Source organism: Salmo trutta, chromosome 3, assembly GCF_901001165.1.
Source record: "Salmo trutta chromosome 3, fSalTru1.1, whole genome shotgun sequence".
Classification (NCBI taxonomy): domain Eukaryota; kingdom Metazoa; phylum Chordata; class Actinopteri; order Salmoniformes; family Salmonidae; genus Salmo; species Salmo trutta.
In genome coordinates, this window is record NC_042959.1 from 12,196,349 (window position 1) to 12,218,819 (window position 22,471).

Below are 22,471 nucleotides of genomic sequence, written 5' to 3' on the forward strand. Positions count from 1 at the left end.
GCATTATTTACATTTACATTTAAGTCATTTAGCAGACGCTCTTATCCAGAGCGACTTACAAATTGGTGCATTCACCTTATGATATCCAGTGGAACAACCACTTTACAATAGTGCATCTAGATCTTTTGGGGGGGGGGGGGTTAGAAGGATTACTTTATCCTATCCCAGGTATTCCTTAAAGAGGTGGGGTTTCAGGTGTCTCCGGAAGGTGGTGATTGACTCCGCTGTCCTGGCGTCGTGAGGGAGCTTGTTCCACCATTGGGGTGTCAGAGCAGCGAACAGTTTTGACTGGGCTGAGCGGGAACTGTGCTTCCTCAGAGGTAGGGAGGCGAGCAGGCCAGAGGTGGATGAACGCAGTGCCCTTGTTTGGGTGTATGGAGGGGTTCTATGTGTTGAGAAGCTTGGTGAGTTGGTGACATTGGATAGATTCGAAAAGTGATAGTTGAGCATTTTTTGGATATAATTCAATTCAAATTAGTTTCCTCAAATTACCGGAGCTGGAGGAGATAGATTATACATTGTTTTCTTGGTTTTAGAACTTTATTTTTGTGTCCAGTTAGTGCAATTCATTTCAATTTGCCTTGCTAACTGCAGTAGCAAGTAGCAGTAGCTAGCTAGCTACCAGCTCGAGTGTGCAGTTTTAGCTGCCAACACTACTGCAGATATTGTTGACTTTTTGTTGAAGAACCCCTTTCTGGGGTACACAGAAAAGGTGTGAATTAAAAGCGAGGGTCGACCTCTGCCTGAGATCAGTGTCTTGAAGAAGGATGAAAAGGTGAGGGTGTTCAATACCACCTGGTATCAAAAGTATAGCTGGTTAACAGGGAGTCTTTCACCAAGCCACCTGTATTGCTGGCCATGCCTGCTATAGCTGGTTAACAGGGAGTCTTTCACCAAGCCGCCTGTATTGCTGGCCATGCCTGGTATAGCTGGTTAACAGGGAGTCTTTCATCAAGCCGCCTGTATTGCTGGCCATGCCTGGTATAGCTGGTTAACAGGGAGTCTTTCACCAAGCCGCCTGTATTGCTGGCCATGCCTGGTATAGCTGGTTAACAGGGAGCCTTTCACCAAGCCGCCTGTATTGCTGGCCATGCCTGGTATAGCTGGTTAACAGGGAGTCTTTCACCAAGCCGCCTGTATTGCTGGCCAAGCCTGGTATAGCTGGTTAACAGGGAGTCTTTCATCAAGCCGCCTGTATTGCTGGCCAAGCCTGGTATAGCTGGTTAACAGGGAGTCTTTCACCAAGCCGCCTGTATTGCTGGCCATGCCTGGTATAGCTGGTTAACAGGGAGTCTTTCATCAAGCCGCCTGTATTGCTGGCCAAGCCTGGTATAGCTGGTTAACAGGGAGTCTTTCACCAAGCCGCCTGTATTGCTGGCCATGTCTGCTATTTGGAAAGTCTGAGCCTTGGTGGAAAAGTGGGTACAGTGACCTGAAGGACATCTATCGTTCAGCTAAATGGCAAAACAAAAGCAAGGAGCATGTAATTGCCCAGATCAGATTCAAGCTTCTGGGAAAAAGCCGCAGGGATCACGTCCAAGGTCTTCATATTCGATCTGTGCAACACAACCAGAAAGTAAGAAGAAACAGGGATGTTCTCAAGCGGCTTACCAACACCACTGCGTTTTTTGGGCCTGAAATAATTGTTTTTTAATAAAGGACACGACTCACTACACAAATGTTGCAGCAGCCTAGACTACACCTAAACATTAGAGATCTCACATGCTGTGTGGGATCATAACGAGACCATTTTTCAGTCTGATCGACTGTAGGCTACTAATAAGAGCAGCTGCATACAGCCTATGTGCCCTGTCCATCTGGTCAGGGTAACTAATGGTAACGTTATGTATTTATAGTCCATCTGGTCAGGGTAACTAATGGTAACGTTATGTATTAATAGTCCATCTGGTCAGGGTAACTAATGGTAACGTTATGTATTAATAGTCCATCTGGTCAGGGTAACTAATGGTAACGTTATGTATTAATAGTCCATCTGGTCAGGGTAACTAATGGTAACGTTATGTATTTATAGTCCATCTGGTCAGGGTAACTAATGGTAACGCTATGTATTTATAGTCCATCTGGTCAGGGTAACTAATGGTAACATTATGTATTTATAGTCCATCTGGTCAGGGTAACTAATGATAACGTTATGTATTTATAGTCCATCTGGTCAGGGTAACTAATGGTAACATTATGTATTTATAGTCCATCTGGTCAGGGTAACTAATGGTAACATTATGTATTTATAGTCCATCTGGTCAGGGTAACTAATGGTAACGTTATGTATTAATAGTCCATCTGGTCAGGGTAACTAATGGTAACGTTATGTATTTATAGTCCATCTGGTCAGGGTAACTAATGGTAACGTTATGTATTTATAGTCCATCTGGTCAGGGTAACTAATGGTAACGTTATGTATTTATAGTCCATCTGGTCAGGGTAACTAATGGTAACGTTATGTATTTATAGTCCATCTGGTCAGGGTAACTAATGGTAACGTTATGTATTTATAGTCCATCTGGTCAGGGTAACTAATGGTAACGTTATGTATTTATAGTCCATCTGGTCAGGGTAACTAATGGTAACGCTATGTATTTATAGTCCATCTGGTCAGGGTAACTAATGGTAACGTTATTATTTATAGTCCATCTGGTCAGGGTAACTAATGGTACGTTATATATTTATAGTCCATCTGGTCAGGGTAAATAATGGTAACGTCTGTATTATAGTCCATCTGGTCTTGGGTAACTAATGGTAACGTTATGTATTTATAGTCCATCTGGTCAGGGTAACTAATGGTAACGTTATGTATTTATAGTCCATCTGGTCAGGGTAACTAATGGTAACGTTATGTATTTATAGTCCATCTGGTCAGGGGTAACTAATGTAACATTATGTATTTATAGTCCATCTGGTCAGGGTAACTAATGGTAACGTTATATATTTATAGTCCATCTGGGTCAGGGTAACTAATGGTAACGTTATGTATTTATAGTCCATCTGGTCAGGGTAACTAATGGTAACGTATGTATTTATAGTCCATCTGGTCAGGGTAACTAATGGTAACGTTATGTATTAATAGTCCATCTGGTCAGGGTAACTAATGGTAACGTTATGTATTTATAGTCCATCTGGTCAGGGTAACTAATGGTAACGTTATGTATTTATAGTCCATCTGGTCAGGGTAACTAATGGTAACGTTATGTATTTATAGTCCATCTGGTCAGGGTAACTAATGGTAACGTTATGTATTTATAGTCCATCTGGTCAGGGTAACTAATGGTAACGTTATGTATTAATAGTCCATCTGGTCAGGGTAACTAATGGTAACGTTATGTATTTATAGTCCATCTGGTCAGGGTAACTAATGGTAACGTTATGTATTTATAGTCCATCTGGTCAGGGTAACTAATGGTAACGTTATGTATTTATAGTCCATCTGGTCAGGGTAACTAATGGTAACGTTATGTATTAATAGTCCATCTGGTCAGGGTAACTAATGGTAACGTTATATATTTATAGTCCATCTGGTCAGGGTAACTAATGGTAACGCTATGTATTTATAGTCCATCTGGTCAGGGTAACTAATGGTAACATTATGTATTTATAGTCCATCTGGTCAGGGTAACTAATGGTAACGTTATGTATTTATAGTCCATCTGGTCAGGGTAACTAATGGTAACGCTATGTATTTATAGTCCATCTGGTCAGGGTAACTAATGGTAACGTTATGTATTTATAGTCCATCTGGTCAGGGTAACTAATGGTAACGTTATGTATTTATAGTCCATCTGGTCAGGGTAACTAATGGTAACGTTATGTATTTATAGTCCATCTGGTCAGGGTAACTAATGGTAACGTTATGTATTTATAGTCCATCTGGTCAGGGTAACTAATGGTAACGTTATGTATTTATAGTCCATCTGGTCAGGGTAACTAATGGTACGCTATGTATTATAGTCCATCTGGTCAGGGTAACTAATGGTAACATTATGTATTTATAGTCCATCTGGTCAGGGTAACTAATGGTAACGTTATGTATTTATAGTCCATCTGGTCAGGGTAACTAATGGTAACGTTATGTATTTATAGTCCATCTGGTCAGGGTAACTAATGGTAACGTTATGTATTTATAGTCCATCTGGTCAGGGTAACTAATGGTAACGCTATGTATTTATAGTCCATCTGGTCAGGGTACTAATGGTAACGTTATGTATTTATAGTCCATCTGGTCAGGGTAACTAATGGTAACGTTATGTATTTATAGTCCATCTGGTCAGGGTAACTAATGGTAACGTTATGTATTTATAGTCCATCTGTCAGGGGTAACGAATGATAACTTTATTAGTCCATCTGGTCAGGGTAACTAATGGTAACGTTATGGATTTATAGTCCATCTGGTCAGGGTAACTAATGGTAACGTTATGTATTTATAGTCCATCTGGTCAGGGTAACTAATGGTAACGTTATGTATTTATAGTCCATCTGGTCATGGGTAACTAATGGTAACGTATGTATTTATAGTCCATCTGGTCAGGGTAACTAATGGTAACGTTATGTATTTATAGTCCATCTGGTCAGGGTAACTAATGGTAACGTTATGTATTTATAGTCCATCTGGTCAGGGTAACTAATGGTAACGTTATGTATTATAGTCCATCTGGTCAGGGTAACTAATGGTAACGTTATGTATTTATAGTCCATCTGGTCAGGGTAACTAATGGTAACGTTATGTATTTATAGTCCATCTGGTCAGGGTAACTAATGGTAACGTTATGTATTTATAGTCCATCTGGTCAGGGTAACTAATGGTAACGCTATGTATTTATAGTCCATCTGGTCAGGGTAACTAATGGTAACGTTATGTATTTATAGTCCATCTGGTCAGGGTAACTAATGGTAACGTTATGTATTTATAGTCCATCTGGTCAGGGTAACTAATGGTAACGTTATGTATTTATAGTCCATCTGGTCAGGGTAACTAATGATAACGTTATGTATTTATAGTCCATCTGGTCAGGGTAACTAATGGTAACGTTATGTATTTATAGTCCATCTGGTCAGGGTAACTAATGGTAACGTTATGTATTTATAGTCCATCTGGTCAGGGTAACTAATGGTAACGCTATGTATTTATAGTCCATCTGGTCAGGGTAACTAATGGTAACGTTATGTATTTATAGTCCATCTGGTCAGGGTAACTAATGGTAACGTTATATATTTATAGTCCATCTGGTCAGGGTAACTAATGGTAACGTTATGTATTTATAGTCCATCTGGTCAGGGTAACTAATGGTAACGTTATGTATTTATAGTCCATCTGGTCAGGGTAACTAATGGTAACGTTATGTATTTATAGTCCATCTGGTCAGGGTAACTAATGGTAACGTTATGTATTTATAGTCCATCTGGTCAGGGTAACTAATGGTAACGTTATGTATTTATAGTCCATCTGGTCAGGGTAACTAATGGTAACGTTATGTATTTATAGTCCATCTGGTCAGGGTAACTAATGGTAACGTTATGTATTTATAGTCCATCTGGTCAGGGTAACTAATGGTAACGTTATGTATTTATAGTCCATCTGGTCAGGGTAACTAATGGTAACGTTATGTATTTATAGTCCATCTGGTCAGGGTAACTAATGATAACGTTATGTATTTATAGTCCATCTGGTCAGGGTAACTAATGGTAACATTATGTATTTATAGTCCATCTGGTCAGGGTAACTAATGGTAACGTTATGTATTTATAGTCCATCTGGTCAGGGTAACTAATGGTACGTTATGTATTTATAGTCCATCTGGTCAGGGTAACTAATGGTAACGTTATGTATTTATAGTCCATCTGGTCAGGGTAACTAATGGTAACGTTATGTATTATAGTCCATCTGGTCAGGGTAACTAATGGTAACGTTATGTATTTATAGTCCATCTGGTCAGGGTAACTAATGGTAACGTTATGTATTTATAGTCCATCTGGTCAGGGTAACTAATGGTAACGTTATGTATTTATAGTCCATCTGGTCAGGGTAACTAATGGTAACGTTATGTATTTATAGTCCATCTGGTCAGGGTAACTAATGGTAACGTTATGTATTTATAGTCCATCTGGTCAGGGTAACTAATGGTAACATTATGTATTTATAGTCCATCTGGTCAGGGTAACTAATGGTAACGTTATGTATTTATAGTCCATCTGGTCAGGGTAACTAATGGTAACGTTATGTATTTATAGTCCATCTGGTCAGGGTAACTAATGGTAACGTTATGTATTTATAGTCCATCTGGTCAGGGTAACTAATGGTAACGTTATGTATTTATAGTCCATCTGGTCAGGGTAACTAATGGTAACGTTATATATTTATAGTCCATCTGGTCAGGGTAACTAATGGTAACGTTATGTATTTATAGTCCATCTGGTCAGGGTAACTAATGGTAACGTTATGTATTTATAGTCCATCTGGTCAGGGTAACTAATGGTAACGTTATGTATTTATAGTCCATCTGGTCAGGGTAACTAATGGGTAACGTTATGTATTTATAGTCCATCTGGTCAGGGTAACTAATGGTAACGTTATGTATTAATAGTCCATCTGGTCAGGGTAACTAATGGTAACGTTATGTATTTATAGTCCATCTGGTCAGGGTAACTAATGGTAACGTTATGTATTTATAGTCCATCTGGTCAGGGTAACTAATGGTAACGTTATGTATTATAGTCCATCTGGTCAGGGTAACTAACTGGTAACGCTATGTATTTATAGTCCATCTGGTCAGGGTAACTAATGGTAACGTTATGTATTTATAGTCCATCGGTCAGGGTAACTAATGGTAACGTTATGTATTTATAGTCCATCTGGTCAGGGTAACTAATGGTAACGTTATGTATTTATAGTCCATCTGGTCAGGGTAACTAATGGTAACGTTATGTATTTATAGTCCATCTGGTCAGGGTAACTAATGGTAACGTTATGTATTTATAGTCCATCTGGTCAGGGTAACTAATGGTAACGTTATGTATTTATAGTCCATCTGGTCAGGGTAACTAATGGTAACGTTATGTATTTATAGTCCATCTGGTCAGGGTAACTAATGGTAACGTTATGTATTTATAGTCCATCTGGTCAGGGTAACTAATGGTACGTTATGTATTTATAGTCCATCTGGTCAGGGTAACTAATGGTAACGTTATGTATTTATAGTCCATCTGGTCAGGGTAACTAATGGTAACGTTATGTATTTATAGTCCATCTGGTCAGGGTAACTAATGGTAACGTTATGTATTAATAGTCCATTTGTATGTCAGGAGAAAATGGGAAGGTGATCAAATTTGGATTACATTCAAAATCGGGTTGGCTAGGCTGCCTATACGTTTTCAATGCAAAATGATTAACTGGAATTCATCAATCAACATAATAGTGATGACAGATGTGAGTACATGTTTCATAAGCACTACAGTTGCATAGGTCTGCGTGATGCCAACATGCATAAAGCAAGCTCAGCCCTGTGAGTTCTGTTGTCTATCAGTTGTTGTCTCTGTGTCTGGGTGGAGGAAATCCCCCTCATAATCTAGTCTAAATATAATTCATATGAACAGGGCCAGGAGTTTTTTAAAACCATGTGACCTGATTAGGAAAGACTGGTCGAATCATAGCCCTTATAAAACCTTTTTACAAATTATTAATCACTATCTCATTATAGTGTCCAGAGTTTTTTCCTGGTTAGGTTAACAGATAAGGAAAAACTCCGGGCCCCACTACTCTGGGACCTATGGTGCCACCAGTCAGCTTGCAGTTGTCAGATATGGTCAGGTATGTGGATGATCAGGGCTTTATTCAGGAACGTTTCTTGGGCTACTTTGATGTGTCAAGTGGGTGAGATGCGCCGTCTGTATTTGACTTTATGAAGAAACGTGTTGTTCAAACCTACGATGGTGCAGCTGTAATGGAATGTTTCTGCTATTTGTATTTCCAGCTAAGTCCCCTCCTGTTCCCTGGTTAAGAGGTGATGACCACTCCACTCCACTACCATTGTCTACTCTCTCCTGACATGAACTGAAGCCACGTCTCATGTGCCTGCTCATCCACTGGCACATTGAATGTTTCCTCTCCAAGCTCTCTGAGTGTACCTGTCAATGTTCTCTCATTCCTGTATGTAGAGTCAATCACAAACACAATCATATTATTACACATCTGTGATTTTACTACTGACTTGGACTAACTCATTCTTAGTTATTTTGTCTAACTGTGTCATGTGTTGTGTCATTGTTTTTTGCATTCCCAGTCAAATCCTGTCGTGCACTGAAGTCAAGCCTCTGAACACCTCAACTCCTGCCTCATACCCTCATTCAATCACTGCTGTGATCCCTTCCCAACACTGTGTAAGTAGCCCTCTCATTCCCCATAATATTGTACTACACATGTCTTTATTAAATCCTTTAATCATTTCTCTTTGACGATTTGTGAAACACACTTTCACGTCTCCGTGTGTTCTGCGCCTATACTTTGGGTCTCCCATCCTTCTGAATTTTTCAAGTCACCAGCCTCCACTGGTATGTGTGTGAGTGTGTGTGTGTGTGTGTGTGTGTGTGTGTGTGTGTGTGTGTTAGAGCGTTACTGCTCCACTTATTGGCATTTCCTTGCTGTGCATGTTACAGCGTCAACCATCTCTACCACAGGCTTGGGACCTGTCCTAGTGAATTAGTGCTGATCAGACATCAATACCGCATGGTGCTCTCTCTCTGGGGATCTGATCTGGGATCAGAGTTAGAGAGCAGAGCTCAGCTCAGCTGGAGAAACACAACTACAGCAGAGAACAGAGAAGAGGGGAGGGGCAGCTCTTTGTCTCTGCATGCAAGACCAGAGGAGACGGGTGTGTGAGCGGTGAGCTGCAGTACGGCTTCCTCTGAGGCTCTTTGTGTGTGTGTGTGTGTGTGTGTGTGTGTGTGTGTGTGTGTGTGTGTGTGTGTGTACTTAGTATTCCCAGTGCTAACACACCAAGGTATTGTACATATTGTAATTGAACCACAGCAGTCTTTGTGTTCAGCATGATAAGGATGAAGTTAATAAACCTACTTTTCTCTCTCCAGCTTCGGTTCACACTAGGGACAGCACTGTATGTGGTAGGCGATATGGTGCTTCTGGTCTCAGCTAGTCAACATGTACTGGAGGGTACCCGTATGAAGTAGAGATTTAATACACTCTGGTACTGGTCTCACCTGGTATTAAGTGCATTTAAGTATTGTGTCACTAGTCTCACCTGGTGTGTGGTGTGTATTCGGTGTGTGGAGAGTTTGTAGGAATGGGTACTAGTTTCTCAGTGTGTTTTCAATGTGTCATTTTTTTTGTATAAATGGGACTAGTTTCTCAACTGGTCTGCAGTGTGTATTCAGTGTGTTTAACTGGGACTAGTTTCTCAACTGGTCTGCAGTGTGTATTCAGTGTGTTTAACTGGGACTAGTTTCTCACCTGGTCTGTAGCGTGTATTCAGTGTGTTTAACTGGGACTAGTTTCTCACCTGGTCTGCAGTGTGTATTCAGTGTGTTTAAGTGGGACTAGTTTCTCAACTGGTCTGCAGTGTGTATTCAGTGTGTTTAACTGGGACTAGTTTCTCACCTGGTCTGTAGCGTGTATTCAGTGTGTTTAACTGGGACTAGTTTCTCACCTGGTCTGCAGTGTGTATTCAGTGTGTTTAACTGGGACTAGTTTCTCACCTGGTCTGTAGTGTGTATTCAGTGTGTTTAACTGGGACTAGTTTCTCACCTGGTCTGTAGTGTGTATTCAGTGTGTTTAACTGGGACTAGTTTCTCACCTGGTCTGTAGTGTGTATTCAGTGTGTTTAACTGGGACTTGTTTCTCACCTGGTCTGCAGTGTTTATTCAGTGTGTTTAACTGGGACTAGTTTCTCACCTGGTTTCCAGTGGGACGTTACTATTCAGTACCCAGCTGTCCTGTAGCTGTACAGACTCTGGTGAGGTGGGCCCATCCCCTGGTACTGGAGGGGGGGCATGGATGGTGTTCCTACCCCCTCTCAGGGTGTTCCTGTTCAGGCTGTTGGCTGAGGAGTGGTGGTGGTGGTGGGAAAGGGTCTGGTGGTTGTGAGGGGGAGGCAGGGGGGGTCGCAGGGTGGACCCACCGAGGTGGTTAGGAGCTCCTGGACAGAGAGAGGGAGAGAAAAAAAACAAGGGTTATTCAGAAAGAAGACAGGAATGGCAAGAGAGAGAAGAGAAGTAGTGATAGTAAGAAATACCAGTAACATGTTATTTTACTTTCTGGGCACAAATGATGTGCCTTGGTAAACATTTTTTGGAATGAAATGGAAATTTCAGCTGAACGAGAATGAATGTCCTTGGCTTCTGAAATGTACCTGTTTTTGCTATGAAATCTCAGAATGACGGCATGGTTGTAGTCATCTGAAGTGCAGGACTAACACACCATGCTTTAATATCTCCCTGCTGTACACTTCTGAAGACTGGCAATACTCTCCTTTATTTACATTATGTTACTCTCTGTCTGCCAACTCAAAGGTTCGGTGTGTGTGTATGTGTATGTGTGTGGGTGTGTGTGTTGTGTGTATGTGTGTGTGTGTGTGTAGATGGGGTTTCATAGTCATGCATATAATTTCCAAAACCTTGTATTTTTTTCCTCCTCCCATCTCATCCCTCCATTTCATCTACTCGTATCCATTTTCATCAGTCCTTTTCTATCTCGTTCTACACCCCTGCATCGGTCAGTCAATGTTAATAGCTGTGAACTTGTGATATATGCTACTATTTACATTTCAAACAAACACACACCCGCCATCTGTATAAATTCTCGTATTTACATTCGCAAACCACACTGCCTTTCCCTCTCAAATCTACCCATAAAAATGCATAGCAGTTTTCAAAGCTCCCTTTCCTTCGATTAATATTTAAAAAACAAATATTCATTCAAATTCTACTGAACTTTCAATAGCAAAAGAAATTCCAGTTTTTGAAAGCAAGCTTGTGGTTTCTGAGTTCAAGTTTCCAAGTAGACAGTGTCCTGATGGTTGTGGTTTAGTGTGGTTGAGTTACTCTCTGCTACCACACGGCAAGCGGTACCGGAGCGCCAAGTCTACGTTCAAAAGGCTTGTCAACAGCCATAAGTCTGCTAAACAGTTAATCAAATGGCTACCCATACTATTTGCATTGACCCCCTTTTTTTATGTTGCTGCTAGTCGCTGTTTATTATCTATTCATAGTCACTTTACCCCTACCTACATGTACATACTACCTCAATTACCTCGACTAACCCGTACCCCCGCACATTGACTCGGTACCGGTACCCCCTGTATATAGCCTTGTTATTATTTTATTGTGTTACTTTTTTTACTTCAGTTAATTTAGCAAATATTTTCTTACTCTGCATTGTTGGTTAACGGCATTTAAGTAAGCATTTCACGGTAAGATCTACACCTGTGGACACCGCTTGTTGTGCGGTAGCAGAGAGAACAGTCTATGACTAAGGTGGCTGGAGTCTTTGACCACTTTTAGGGCCTTCCTCTGACACCGCCTGCTATATTGGCCCTGGATGGCAGGAAGCTTGGCCCCAGTGATGTACTGGGCCGTATTCTACAGCGATGCTAGCCTGTTAGCCTGCTGGAGAGCTACACCAAAGCATTATTTATACAGCGATGCTAGCCTGTTAGCCTGCTGGAGAGCTACACCAAAGCATTATTTATACAGTGATGCTAGCCTGTTAGCCTGCTGGAGAGCTACACCAAAGCATTATTTATACAGCGATGCTAGCCTGTTAGCCTGCTGGAGAGCTACACCAAAGCATTATTTATACAGCGATGCTAGCCTGTTATCCTGCTGGAGAGCTACACCAAAGCCTTATTTATACAGCGATGCTAGCCTGTTAGCCTGCTGGAGAGCTACACCAAAGCATTATTTATACAGCGATGCTAGCCTGTTAGCCTGTTAGCCTGCTGGAGAGCTACACCAAAGCATTATTTATACAGCGATGCTAGCCTGTTAGCCTGCTGGAGAGCTACACCAAAGCATTATTTATACAGCGATGCTAGCCTGTTAGCCTGCTGGAGAGCTACACCAAAGCATTAGGCTGGGGTACATATGCAGACACCAGCAGAATGAGGCAGGGGCTCTTCATGGCACATTAACTTCGCATTGTACGTGTGTGTGTATGTGACAGAGTGTCTTTGTCTGTGTACGTGTGAATCGGTGTGTGTGTGTGTGTCAGTGTGTGTGTTAGGCCCATGGCAGTAATAACCATAGGAAGCAGTTTGTTTTCCAGGCTCTGGAAGGGTACACTGTTTATTGACATTTTCTCTGGTTCAACACAATGAGTCGCCTGGCGGGGTGTGTGTGTGTGTGTGTGTGTGTGTGTGTGTGTGTGTGTGTGTGTGTGTGTGTGTGTGTGTGTGTGAAGGCTAAAAGCTGTAGTTCAGCAGTTTAAAATAAATCAGCATAGGGCTCAACTCAGTGGAGTTCTCTCTCTCGCTCTCTCCCTCTGTCTCTCTCTAGTTCTATCTTTCTCTCTGTCTTCCTTCTGTTGTAAATGTACAGCTTCTGAGGGAGGTAACTGTTTAACTCCCACTAATCTCCACAGAAACCACTGCTCACTTGCTTTGTCACAACAACAGTGATTAAACATTCATCCCAGCAGAGAAATTAAGTTGTGTATTCCCTTCCTGGCAAGGAGCTAGTGACCCTCACGCTAAAAATAGGTATCGCTCCTTATACATAATGAATGGGCCGCAGAGCCACAGCGCTAACGCTAGCTCTTTCTAGGAGCGATCAGACACGCTCCATTTGGCCTGAGAATCTTCTCTCTCTCTGAGAATGTATGTCTGAGAACGTTCGGAGCAGGTGCACTGAGCCAGACCCAATTCCAAACCCTGAACCACATTTGGTTTTCCATTTCCACTTGCTAAACAGAAATACAAGTGTGTAAATGCATGTGTGTGTTCTTGTGTGTGTGTGTGTGGAACCATGAGCATGTGTGTGTGTGTGTCATGTAGAGTGGACGCTGAGCAGGAAATGAGAATGGCCAAGCCATGCAGAAACTAACAACAGAGATAATCCCCAGGAAGTCACACACTGGGTGTGTCTGTCTGTCTGTCTGTCTGTCTGTCTGTCTGTCTGTCTGTCTGTCTGTCTGTCTGTCTGTCTGTCTGTCTGTCTGTCTGTCTGTCTGTCTGTCTGTCTGTGTGCTTCTGTGTGTTTATGCTTGTTTGTGTCTACGGTCGCTGGTGTGTGTGTGGGTGTGTGTACCAGAGGCTGGTGGGAGGAGCTATAGGAGAACAGGCTCATTGTAATGGCTGGAATGGAATTAATACCATTTGAGCCTGTAACCTATAGCTCCTCCCAACAGCCTCCTCTGGTGTGTACATATGCTGTGTGTCTCTCTTCCCCAAGCTCTCTATTATGTTACAGTGCCATAGTACAGTGCATTCATAAGTACTCAGATCCCTTGACTTTTTCCATATTTTGTTACGTTTTAGCCTCATTCTAAAATGTATTAAATACTTTTTTCCCTCATCAATCTACACACAATACTCCAAAATGACAAAGTAAAAACAGGTTTTTAGAAATGTTAGCAAATTTATTTAAAAAACAACTGAAATATCAGATTTACATAAGTATTCAGACCCTTTACTTAGTACTTTGTTGAGGCACCTTTGGCAGCGATTACAGCCTTGAGTCTTTTTGGGCAATGACGCTACAAGCTTGGCACACCTGTATTCAAGCTCTGTCAGGTTGGATGGGGAGTGTCGCTGCACAGCTATTTTCAGGTCTCTCCAGAGATGTTCGATCAGGTTCAAGTCCGGCTCTGGCTGAGCCACTCAAGGACATTCAGAGACTTGTCCCGAAGCCACTCCTGCGTTGTCTTGGCTGTGTGATTAGGGTTGTTGTCCTGTTGGAAGGGGAACCTTTGCCCCAGTCGGAGGTCCTGAGCACTCTGGAGCAAAAACATCCTGACAGCATGATGCTACCACCACCATGCTTCACCATAGGGATGGTGCCAGGTTTCCTCCAGACATGAGGCTTTCAGGCCAAAGAGTTCAATATTGGTTTCAAGTACTTTCTGAATGCACTGTACTATGGCAGAGAATCTTGTTTCTCATGGTCTGAGAGTCCTTTAGGTGCCTTTTGGCAAACTCCAAGCAGGCTGTCATGTGCCTTTTACTGAGTATTGGCTTCCATCTGGCCACCCTACCATAAAGGCCTGATTGGTGGATTGCTGCAGAGATGGTTGTCCTTCTGGAAGTTTCTATCTCCACAGAGGAACACTGGAGCTCTGTCAGAGTGACCACAGGGTTTTTGGTCACCTCCCTGACCAAGGCCCTTCTCCCCAGATTGCTCAGTTTGGCCGGGCGGCCAGCTCTAGGAAGAGTCTTGGTGGTTCCAAACTTCTTTCATTTAAAGATGATAGAGGACACTGTGTTCTTGGGGACCTTCAATGCTGCAGACATTTTTTGTTACCCTTCCCCAGATCTGTGCCTTGACACAATCCTGTCACGGAGCACTACAGACAATTCCTTTGACCTCATGGCTTGGTTTTTGCTCTGACAAGCAGTCAACTGTGGGAACTTATACAGACAGGTGTGTGCCTTTCGAAATCATGTCCAATCAATTGAATTTACCACAGGTGGACTCCAATCAAGTTGTAGAAACATCTCAAGGATGATCAATGGAAACAGGATGCACCTGAGCTCAATTTCAAGTCTCAGAGCAAAGGATTATTTTTAGTATTTTCTACAATGTAGAATAATAGTGAAGATATCAAAACTATGAAATAACACATATGGAATCATGTAGTAACCAAAAAAGTGATAGTGCCACTAAGCGCAAACCAGATGGGATGGTGTATCGCTGCAGAATGCTGTGTTAGCTATGCTGGTTAAGTGTGCCTTGAATTCTAAATAAATCACTGACAGTGTCACCAGCAAAGCACCCCCACAACATCACACCTCCTCCTCCATGCTTCACGGTGGGAATCACTCATTTGGAGATCATCCATTCATCTACTCTGCGTCTCACAAAGACATGGCGGTTGGAACCAAAAATCACAAATTTTGACTCATCAGACCAAAGGACAGATTTCCACCAGTCTAATGTCTATTGCTTGTGTTTCTTGGCCCAAGCAAGTCTCTTCTTCTTCTTATTGGTGTTCTTTTGTAGTAATTCCTTTGAGCAATTTGACCATGAAGGCATGATTCACGCAGTCTCCTCTGAACAGTTAATGTTAAGATGTGTCTAATAGTTTAACTCTGTGAATAATTTATTTGGACTGCAATTTCTGAGGCTGGCAACGCTAATGAACATATCCTCTGCAGCAGAGGTAACTCTGGGTCTTCCTGTCCTGTGGCGGTCCTCGTGACAGACAGTTTTATCATAGCGCTTGAAGCAACTTTCAAAGTTCTTGACATTTTCCGTATTGACTGACCTTCAAGTCTTAAAGTAAAGATGGATTGTTGTTTCTCTTTGCTTATTTGAGCTGTCCTTGCCATAATATGGACTTGGTCTTTTACCAAATAGGGCTATCTTCTGTATACTACCCCTACCTTGTCTCAACACAACTGATTGGATCAAATGCAATGAGGAAATAATTTCCACAAATTAACAAGGCAGACGTATTAATTGAAGTACATTCCAGGCGACTACCTCATGAAGCTGGCTGAGAGAATTCCAAAAGTCTGCAAAGCTGCCATCAATGAAAAGGGGGGCTACTTTGAAGAATCTCAAATATAAAATATATTTTTATTTGTTTAACACTTTTTTGGTTACTACATGATTCCATATGTGTTATTTCATAGTTGTGATGGCTTCACTATTATTCCAAAATGTATAAAGTAGTAAAAATAAAGAAAAACCCTTAAATCAGTAGGTGTGTCCAAACTTTTGACTGGTACTGTATTTCAGTTTTAATATTTGTACAAAATTTGCTAAAATTTCTTAAAACCTCTTTTCACTTTGTCATTATGGGGTAATGTGTGTAGATTGATGAGGGGAACAAATGTTTTAATCCATTTTAGAATAAGGCTGTAACATAACACAATGTGGAATAAGGGAAGGAGTCTGAATACTTTCCCAAATGCACTGTATATCCATTCTCTCTGTGTGTGCGTGTGCGTGTGTGTGCGTGTGTGAAGTGTGTGTAAGTGTCAGTCCCAGTGTATTTCTTCTCCAGCAATAGAGTCAGGTAGGTAATTGATGTATCTGTAACTCCTCCATAGTGATTGATGTGTCTCTCTACCAGTGTAAGGTAGGTAACTCCTCCTCCATAGTGATTGATGTATCTCTCTACCAGTGTAAGGTAGGTAACTCCTCCTCCATAGTGATTGATGTATCTGTAACTCCTCCATAGTGATTGATGTATCTCTCCACCAGTGTAAGGTAGGTAACTCCTCCTCCATAGTGATTGATGTATCTCTCTACCAGTGTAAGGTAGGTAACTCCTCCTCCATAGTGATTGATGTATCTCTCTACCAGTGTAAGGTAGGTAACTCCTCCTCCATAGTGATTGATGTATCTCTCTACCAGTGTAAGGTAGGTATCTCCTCCTCCATAGTGATTGATGTATCTCTCTACCAGTGTAAGGTAGGTAACTCCTCCTCCTCCATAGTGATTGATGTATCTCTCTACCAGTGTAAGGTAGGTAACTCCTCCTCCATAGTGATTGATGTATGTCTCTACCAGTGTAAGGTAGGTAACTCCTCCTCCATAGTGATTGATGTATCTCTCTACCAGTGTAAGGTAGGTAACTCCTCCTCCATAGTGATTGATGTATCTCTCCACCAGTGTAAGGTAGGTAACTCCTCCTCCTCCATAGTGATTGATGTATCTCTCCACCAGTGTAAGGTAGGTAACTCCTCCTCCTCCATAGTGATTGATGTATCTCTCTACCAGTGTAAGGTAGGTAACTCCTCCTCCATAGTGATTGATGTATCTGTAACTCCTCCATAGTGATTGATGTATCTCTCCACCAGTGTAAGGTAGGTAACTCCTCCTCCATAGTGATTGATGTATCTCTCTACCAGTGTCAGGTAGGTAACTCCTCCTCCATAGTGATTGATGTGTCTCTCCACCAGTGTAAGGTAGGTAACTCCTCCTCCATAGTGATTGATGTGTGTCTCCACCAGTGTAAGGTAGGTAACTCCTCCTCCTCCATAGTGATTGATGTGTCTCTCCACCAGTGTAAGGTAGGTAACTCCTCCTCCATAGTGATTGATGTATCTCTCTACCAGTGTAAGGTAGGTAACTCCTCCTCCATAGTGATTGATGTATCTGTAACTCCTCCATAGTGATTGATGTATCTCTCCACCAGTGTAAGGTAGGTAACTCCTCCTCCATAGTGATTGATGTATCTCTCTACCAGTGTAAGGTAGGTAACTCCTCCTCCATAGTGATTGATGTGTGTCTCCACCAGTGTAAGGTAGGTAACTCCTCCTCCATAGTGATTGATGTGTGTCTCTACCAGTGTAAGGTAGGTAACTCCTCCTCCATATTGAATGATGTGTCTCTCTACCAGTGTAAGGTAGGTAACTCCTCCTCCATAGTGATTGATGTATCTCTCTACCAGTGTAAGGTAGGTAACTCCTCCTCCATAGTGATTGATGTATCTCTCTACCAGTGTAAGGTAGGTAACTCCTCCTCCTCCATAGTGATTGATGTATCTCTCCACCAGTGTAAGGTAGGTAACTCCTCCTCCATAGTGATTGATGTGTCTCTCCACCAGTGTAAGGTAGGTAACTCCTCCTCCATATTGAATGATGTGTCTCTCTACCAGTGTAAGGTAGGTAACTCCTCCTCCTCCATAGTGATTGATGTATCTCTCTACCAGTGTAAGGTAGGTAACTCCTCCATAGTGAATGATGTGTCTCTCTACCAGTGTAAGGTAGGTAACTCCTCCTCCATAGTGATTGATGTGTCTCTCCACCAGTGTAAGGTAGGTAACTCCTCCTCCATAGTGATTGATGTATCTCTCCACCAGTGTAAGGTAGGTAACTCCTCCTCCTCCATAGTGATTGATGTATCTCTCCACCAGTGTAAGGTAGGTAACTCCTCCTCCATAGTGATTGATGTGTCTCTCTACCAGTGTAAGGTAGGTAACTCCTCCTCCATAGTGATTGATGTGTGTCTCTACCAGTGTAAGGTAGGTAACACCTCCATAGTGATTGATGTGTGTCTCCACCAGTGTAAGGTAGGTAACTCCTCCTCCATAGTGATTGATGTATCTCTCTACCAGTGTAAGGTAGGTAACTCCTCCATAGTGATTGATGTATCTCTCTACCAGTGTAAGGTAGGTAACTCCTCCATAGTGATTGATGTGTCTCTCTACCAGTGTAAGGTAGGTAACTCCTCCTCCTCCATAGTGATTGATGTGTCTCTCCACCAGTGTAAGGTAGGTAACTCCTCCATAGTGATTGATGTATCTCTCTACCAGTGTAAGGTAGGTAACTCCTCCATAGTGATTGATGTGTGTCTCCACCAGTGTAAGGTAGGTAACTCCTCCTCCATAGTGATTGATGTATCTCTCTACCAGTGTAAGGTAGGTAACTCCTCCTCCATAGTGATTGATGTATCTCTCTACCAGTGTAAGGTAGGTAACTCCTCCATAGTGATTGATGTGTCTCTCTACCAGTGTAAGGTAGGTAACTCCTCCTCCATAGTGATTGATGTGTGTCTCTACCAGTGTAAGGTAGGTAACTCCTCCTCCATAGTGATTGATGTATCTCTCTACCAGTGTAAGGTAGGTAACTCCTCCTCCATAGTGATTGATGTGTCTCTCTACCAGTGTAAGGTAGGTAACTCCTCCTCCTCCATAGTGATTGATGTATCTGTAACTCCTCCATAGTGATTGATGTATCTCTCCACCAGTGTAAGGTAGGTAACTCCTCCTCCATAGTGATTGATGTGTCTCTCCACCAGTGTAAGGTAGGTAACTCCTCCTCCTCCATAGTGATTGATGTATCTCTCCACCAGTGTAAGGTAGGTAACTCCTCCTCCATAGTGATTGATGTATCTGTAACTCCTCCATAGTGATTGATGTATCTCTCCGTAGGTAACTCCTCCTCCATAGTGATTGATGTGTCTCTCCACCAGTGTAAGGTAGGTAACTCCTCCTCCATAGTGATTGATGTATCTCTCCACCAGTGTAAGGTAGGTAACTCCTCCTCCTCCATAGTGATTGATGTGTGTCTCCACCAGTGTAAGGTAGGTAACTCCTCCTCCATAGTGATTGATGTATCTCTCTACCAGTGTAAGGTAGATAACTCCTCCTCCATAGTGATTGATGTATCTCTCCACCAGTGTAAGGTAGATAACTCCTCCTCCATAGTGATTGATGTATCTCTCCACCAGTGTAAGGTAGGTAACTCCTCCTCCATAGTGATGGATGTATCTCTCCACCAGTGTAAGGTAGGTAACTCCTCCTCCATAGTGATTGATGTGTGTCTCCACCAGTGTAAGGTAGGTAACTCCTCCTCCATAGTGATTGATGTGTGTCTCTACCAGTGTAAGGTAGGTAACTCCTCCTCCTCCATAGTGATTGATGTATCTCTCCACCAGTGTAAGGTAGGTAACTCCTCCATAGTGATTGATATGTGTCTCCACCAGTGTAAGGTAGGTAACTCCTCCTCCATAGTGATTGATATATCTCTCTACCAGTGTAAGGTAGGTAACTCCTCCTCCATAGTGATTGATGTATCTCTCCACCAGTGTAAGGTAGATAACTCCTCCTCCATAGTGATTGATGTGTCTCTCCACCAGTGTAAGGTAGGTAACTCCTCCTCCATAGTGATTGATGTGTGTCTCTACCAGTGTAAGGTAGGTAACTCCTCCTCCTCCATAGTGATTGATGTGTCTCTCTACCAGTGTAAGGTAGGTAACTCCTCCTCCATAGTGATTGATGTGTCTCTCTACCAGTGTAAGGTAGGTAACTCCTCCTCCATAGTGATTGATGTGTCTCTCCACCAGTGTAAGGTAGGTAACTCCTCCTCCATAGTGATTGATGTGTGTCTCTACCAGTGTAAGGTAGGTAACTCCTCCTCCTCTATAGTGATTGATGTATCTCTCCACCAGTGTAAGGTAGGTAACTCCTCCATAGTGATTGATGTATCTCTCCACCAGTGTAAGGTAGGTAACTCCTCCTCCATAGTGATTGATGTGTGTCTCCACCAGTGTAAGGTAGGTAACTCCTCCTCCATAGTGATTGATGTGTGTCTCTACCAGTGTAAGGTAGGTAACTCCTCCTCCATAGTGATTGATGTGTGTCTCTACCAGTGTAAGGTAGGTAACTCCTCCTCCATAGTGATTGATGTGTGTCTCTACCAGTGTAAGGTAGGTAACTCCTCCTCCATAGTGATTGATGTGTGTCTCTACCAGTGTAAGGTAGGTAACTCCTCCTCCATAGTGATTGATGTATCTCTCCACCAGTGTAAGGTAGGTAACTCCTCCTCCATAGTGATTGATGTGTCTCTCCACCAGTGTAAGGTAGGTAACTCCTCCACAGTGACTGATGTTTCCCAGCTCCGTCCCAGCTCAGCCATTAGCTGTGTGATGTTACATCACGTTAAAAGGCAGCTAATCAGGTTGCTGTTGAACCTGGGACCCCCAGTCTGTACTAATGATGATTTATACTGCATCCCAGTCACACCATAACTACATTAAATACAGATTGCATTCCAACACAAATTCCATTAAGACTGTTCTCTATCCCCTCTTCCCTGAGTCAGTTTGCTAAATATATCTGGCTGATTACATTGTGTGTGTGTGTGTGTGTGTGTGTGTGTGTGTGTGTGTGTGTGTGTGTGTGTGTGTGTGTGTGTGTGTGTGTGTATAGATCTATAGAGAATGAGATGGAGAGGGTAATTGCTGAGGATGGATGGATGTGTGTTGTGAAGACCAGACTCAACATGTCGAGAGTTGCTGTGTGTGTGAGTGTGTGTGTGTGTTTGTGGGGGGAGGGGTGTACTTTACGAGGTGTGTGTGAGTAATGCACTCTGTGTGCATTGGCATGTTTGGATGATGATACAAAGATACAATGATACAATGATACAAAGATACAATGATACAATGATACAATGATACAAAGATACAATGCAGTTACAGTTCATGTGGTTCTGTCCCCGTTCTTTTACCATTATTACCACCTTCTCCCATTCACACACAGCTTTGTTTTCAATTCAAGGAGCTGGCATTATTGGCTGGCATTCAAGGAGCTGGCATTATTGGCATGGGAAACATATGTTACATTGCCAAAGCAAGTGAAGTAGATCATAAACAAAAAAGTTAGATAAACAATTAACACTGAGTCTGTACATAGTCAAAGCTTTCCTTAATGTTGGGTCTGTCACAGCTCTCACACAACCTCGTTCTCTCTCTCACACAACCTCGTTCTCTCTCTCACACAACCTGGTTCTCTCTCTCACACAACCTCGTTCTCTCTCTCACAACCTGGTTCTCTCTCTCTCACACAACCTGGTTCTCTCTCTCACACACAACCTCGTTCTCTCTCTCACACAACCTCGTTCTCTCTCTCACAACCTGGTTCTCTCTCTCACACACAACCTCGTTCTCTCTCTCACACAACCTCGTTCTCTCTCTCTCACACAACCTCGTTCTCTCTCTCTCACAACCTCGTTCTCTCTCTCTCACACAACCTTGTTCTCTCACACAGGGAGGGAGGGAGAAAGACGAGGGAGAGAGGGAGATAGGGAGGGAGATAGGGAGGGAGGCAGAGAGACGAGGGAGAAAAGGAGTGAGGGAGAGAGGGAGGAAAAGAGTGAGGGAGGGAGGGAGGGAGAGAGAGAGAGAGGGAGAAAAGAGTGAGGGAGGGAGGGAGGGAGAAAAGTAATGAAGGGATGGAATGTTGGAAGTGATTGACAGCTGTCTTACCGGAGGAGGGGGGTTGGTGTCTGAGCAGGTATGAGTCATTGTGGGGGCGGGGCTCCAGGCGGGAGTGGGAGGAGTTATTCTCCAGCAGGGGCACCTGGCACTCCCTGAATGATGGAGAGGAGGAGGAGGAGGAGGAGGGGCATAGGGATGAAGAGGGAGGGGCAGAGGGGGGGAGGAGGGAGGACGTAGGAGGGATGGTGCGACCTGGAGGATGAAGAAAAGAGAAAAGGAAGGAGGGAAGAAGGGAGAGAGGGAAGGAGGGAAGGAGGGAGAGAGGGTTAGACATACTGATGGACTGATGATCGATAGAGGAACACTAAAAAGAGGCACACACACCACACACACACACACACACACACACACACACACACACACTAAATGTGGTTTGATGAGTTTGTGGTCTTCATGACTGAAGGTCACATTATTCTTGGTTCCCAGCTGTGTCCACCTCAGCACACACACGCACGCACGCACGCACGCACGCACGCACGCACGCACGCACGCACGCACGCACGCACGCACGCACGCACGCACGCACACACACACACACACACACACACACACACACACACACACACAC

General features: G+C 42.8%; 1 protein-coding gene across 1 annotated transcript in view; it reads right to left on the reverse strand.

Moving 5' to 3' along the window:
- The window catches only part of LOC115168418 (teneurin-2), a gene marked incomplete in the record, with an annotated part of 309,391 nt that overhangs the window by 103,392 nt on the left and 183,528 nt on the right, over positions 1–22,471 (reverse strand). Inside the window, 2 exon segments of the mRNA XM_029723673.1 lie at positions 9,914–10,157; positions 21,892–22,095. Coding sequence (XP_029579533.1) covers positions 9,914–10,157; positions 21,892–22,095 — 448 coding nt within the window.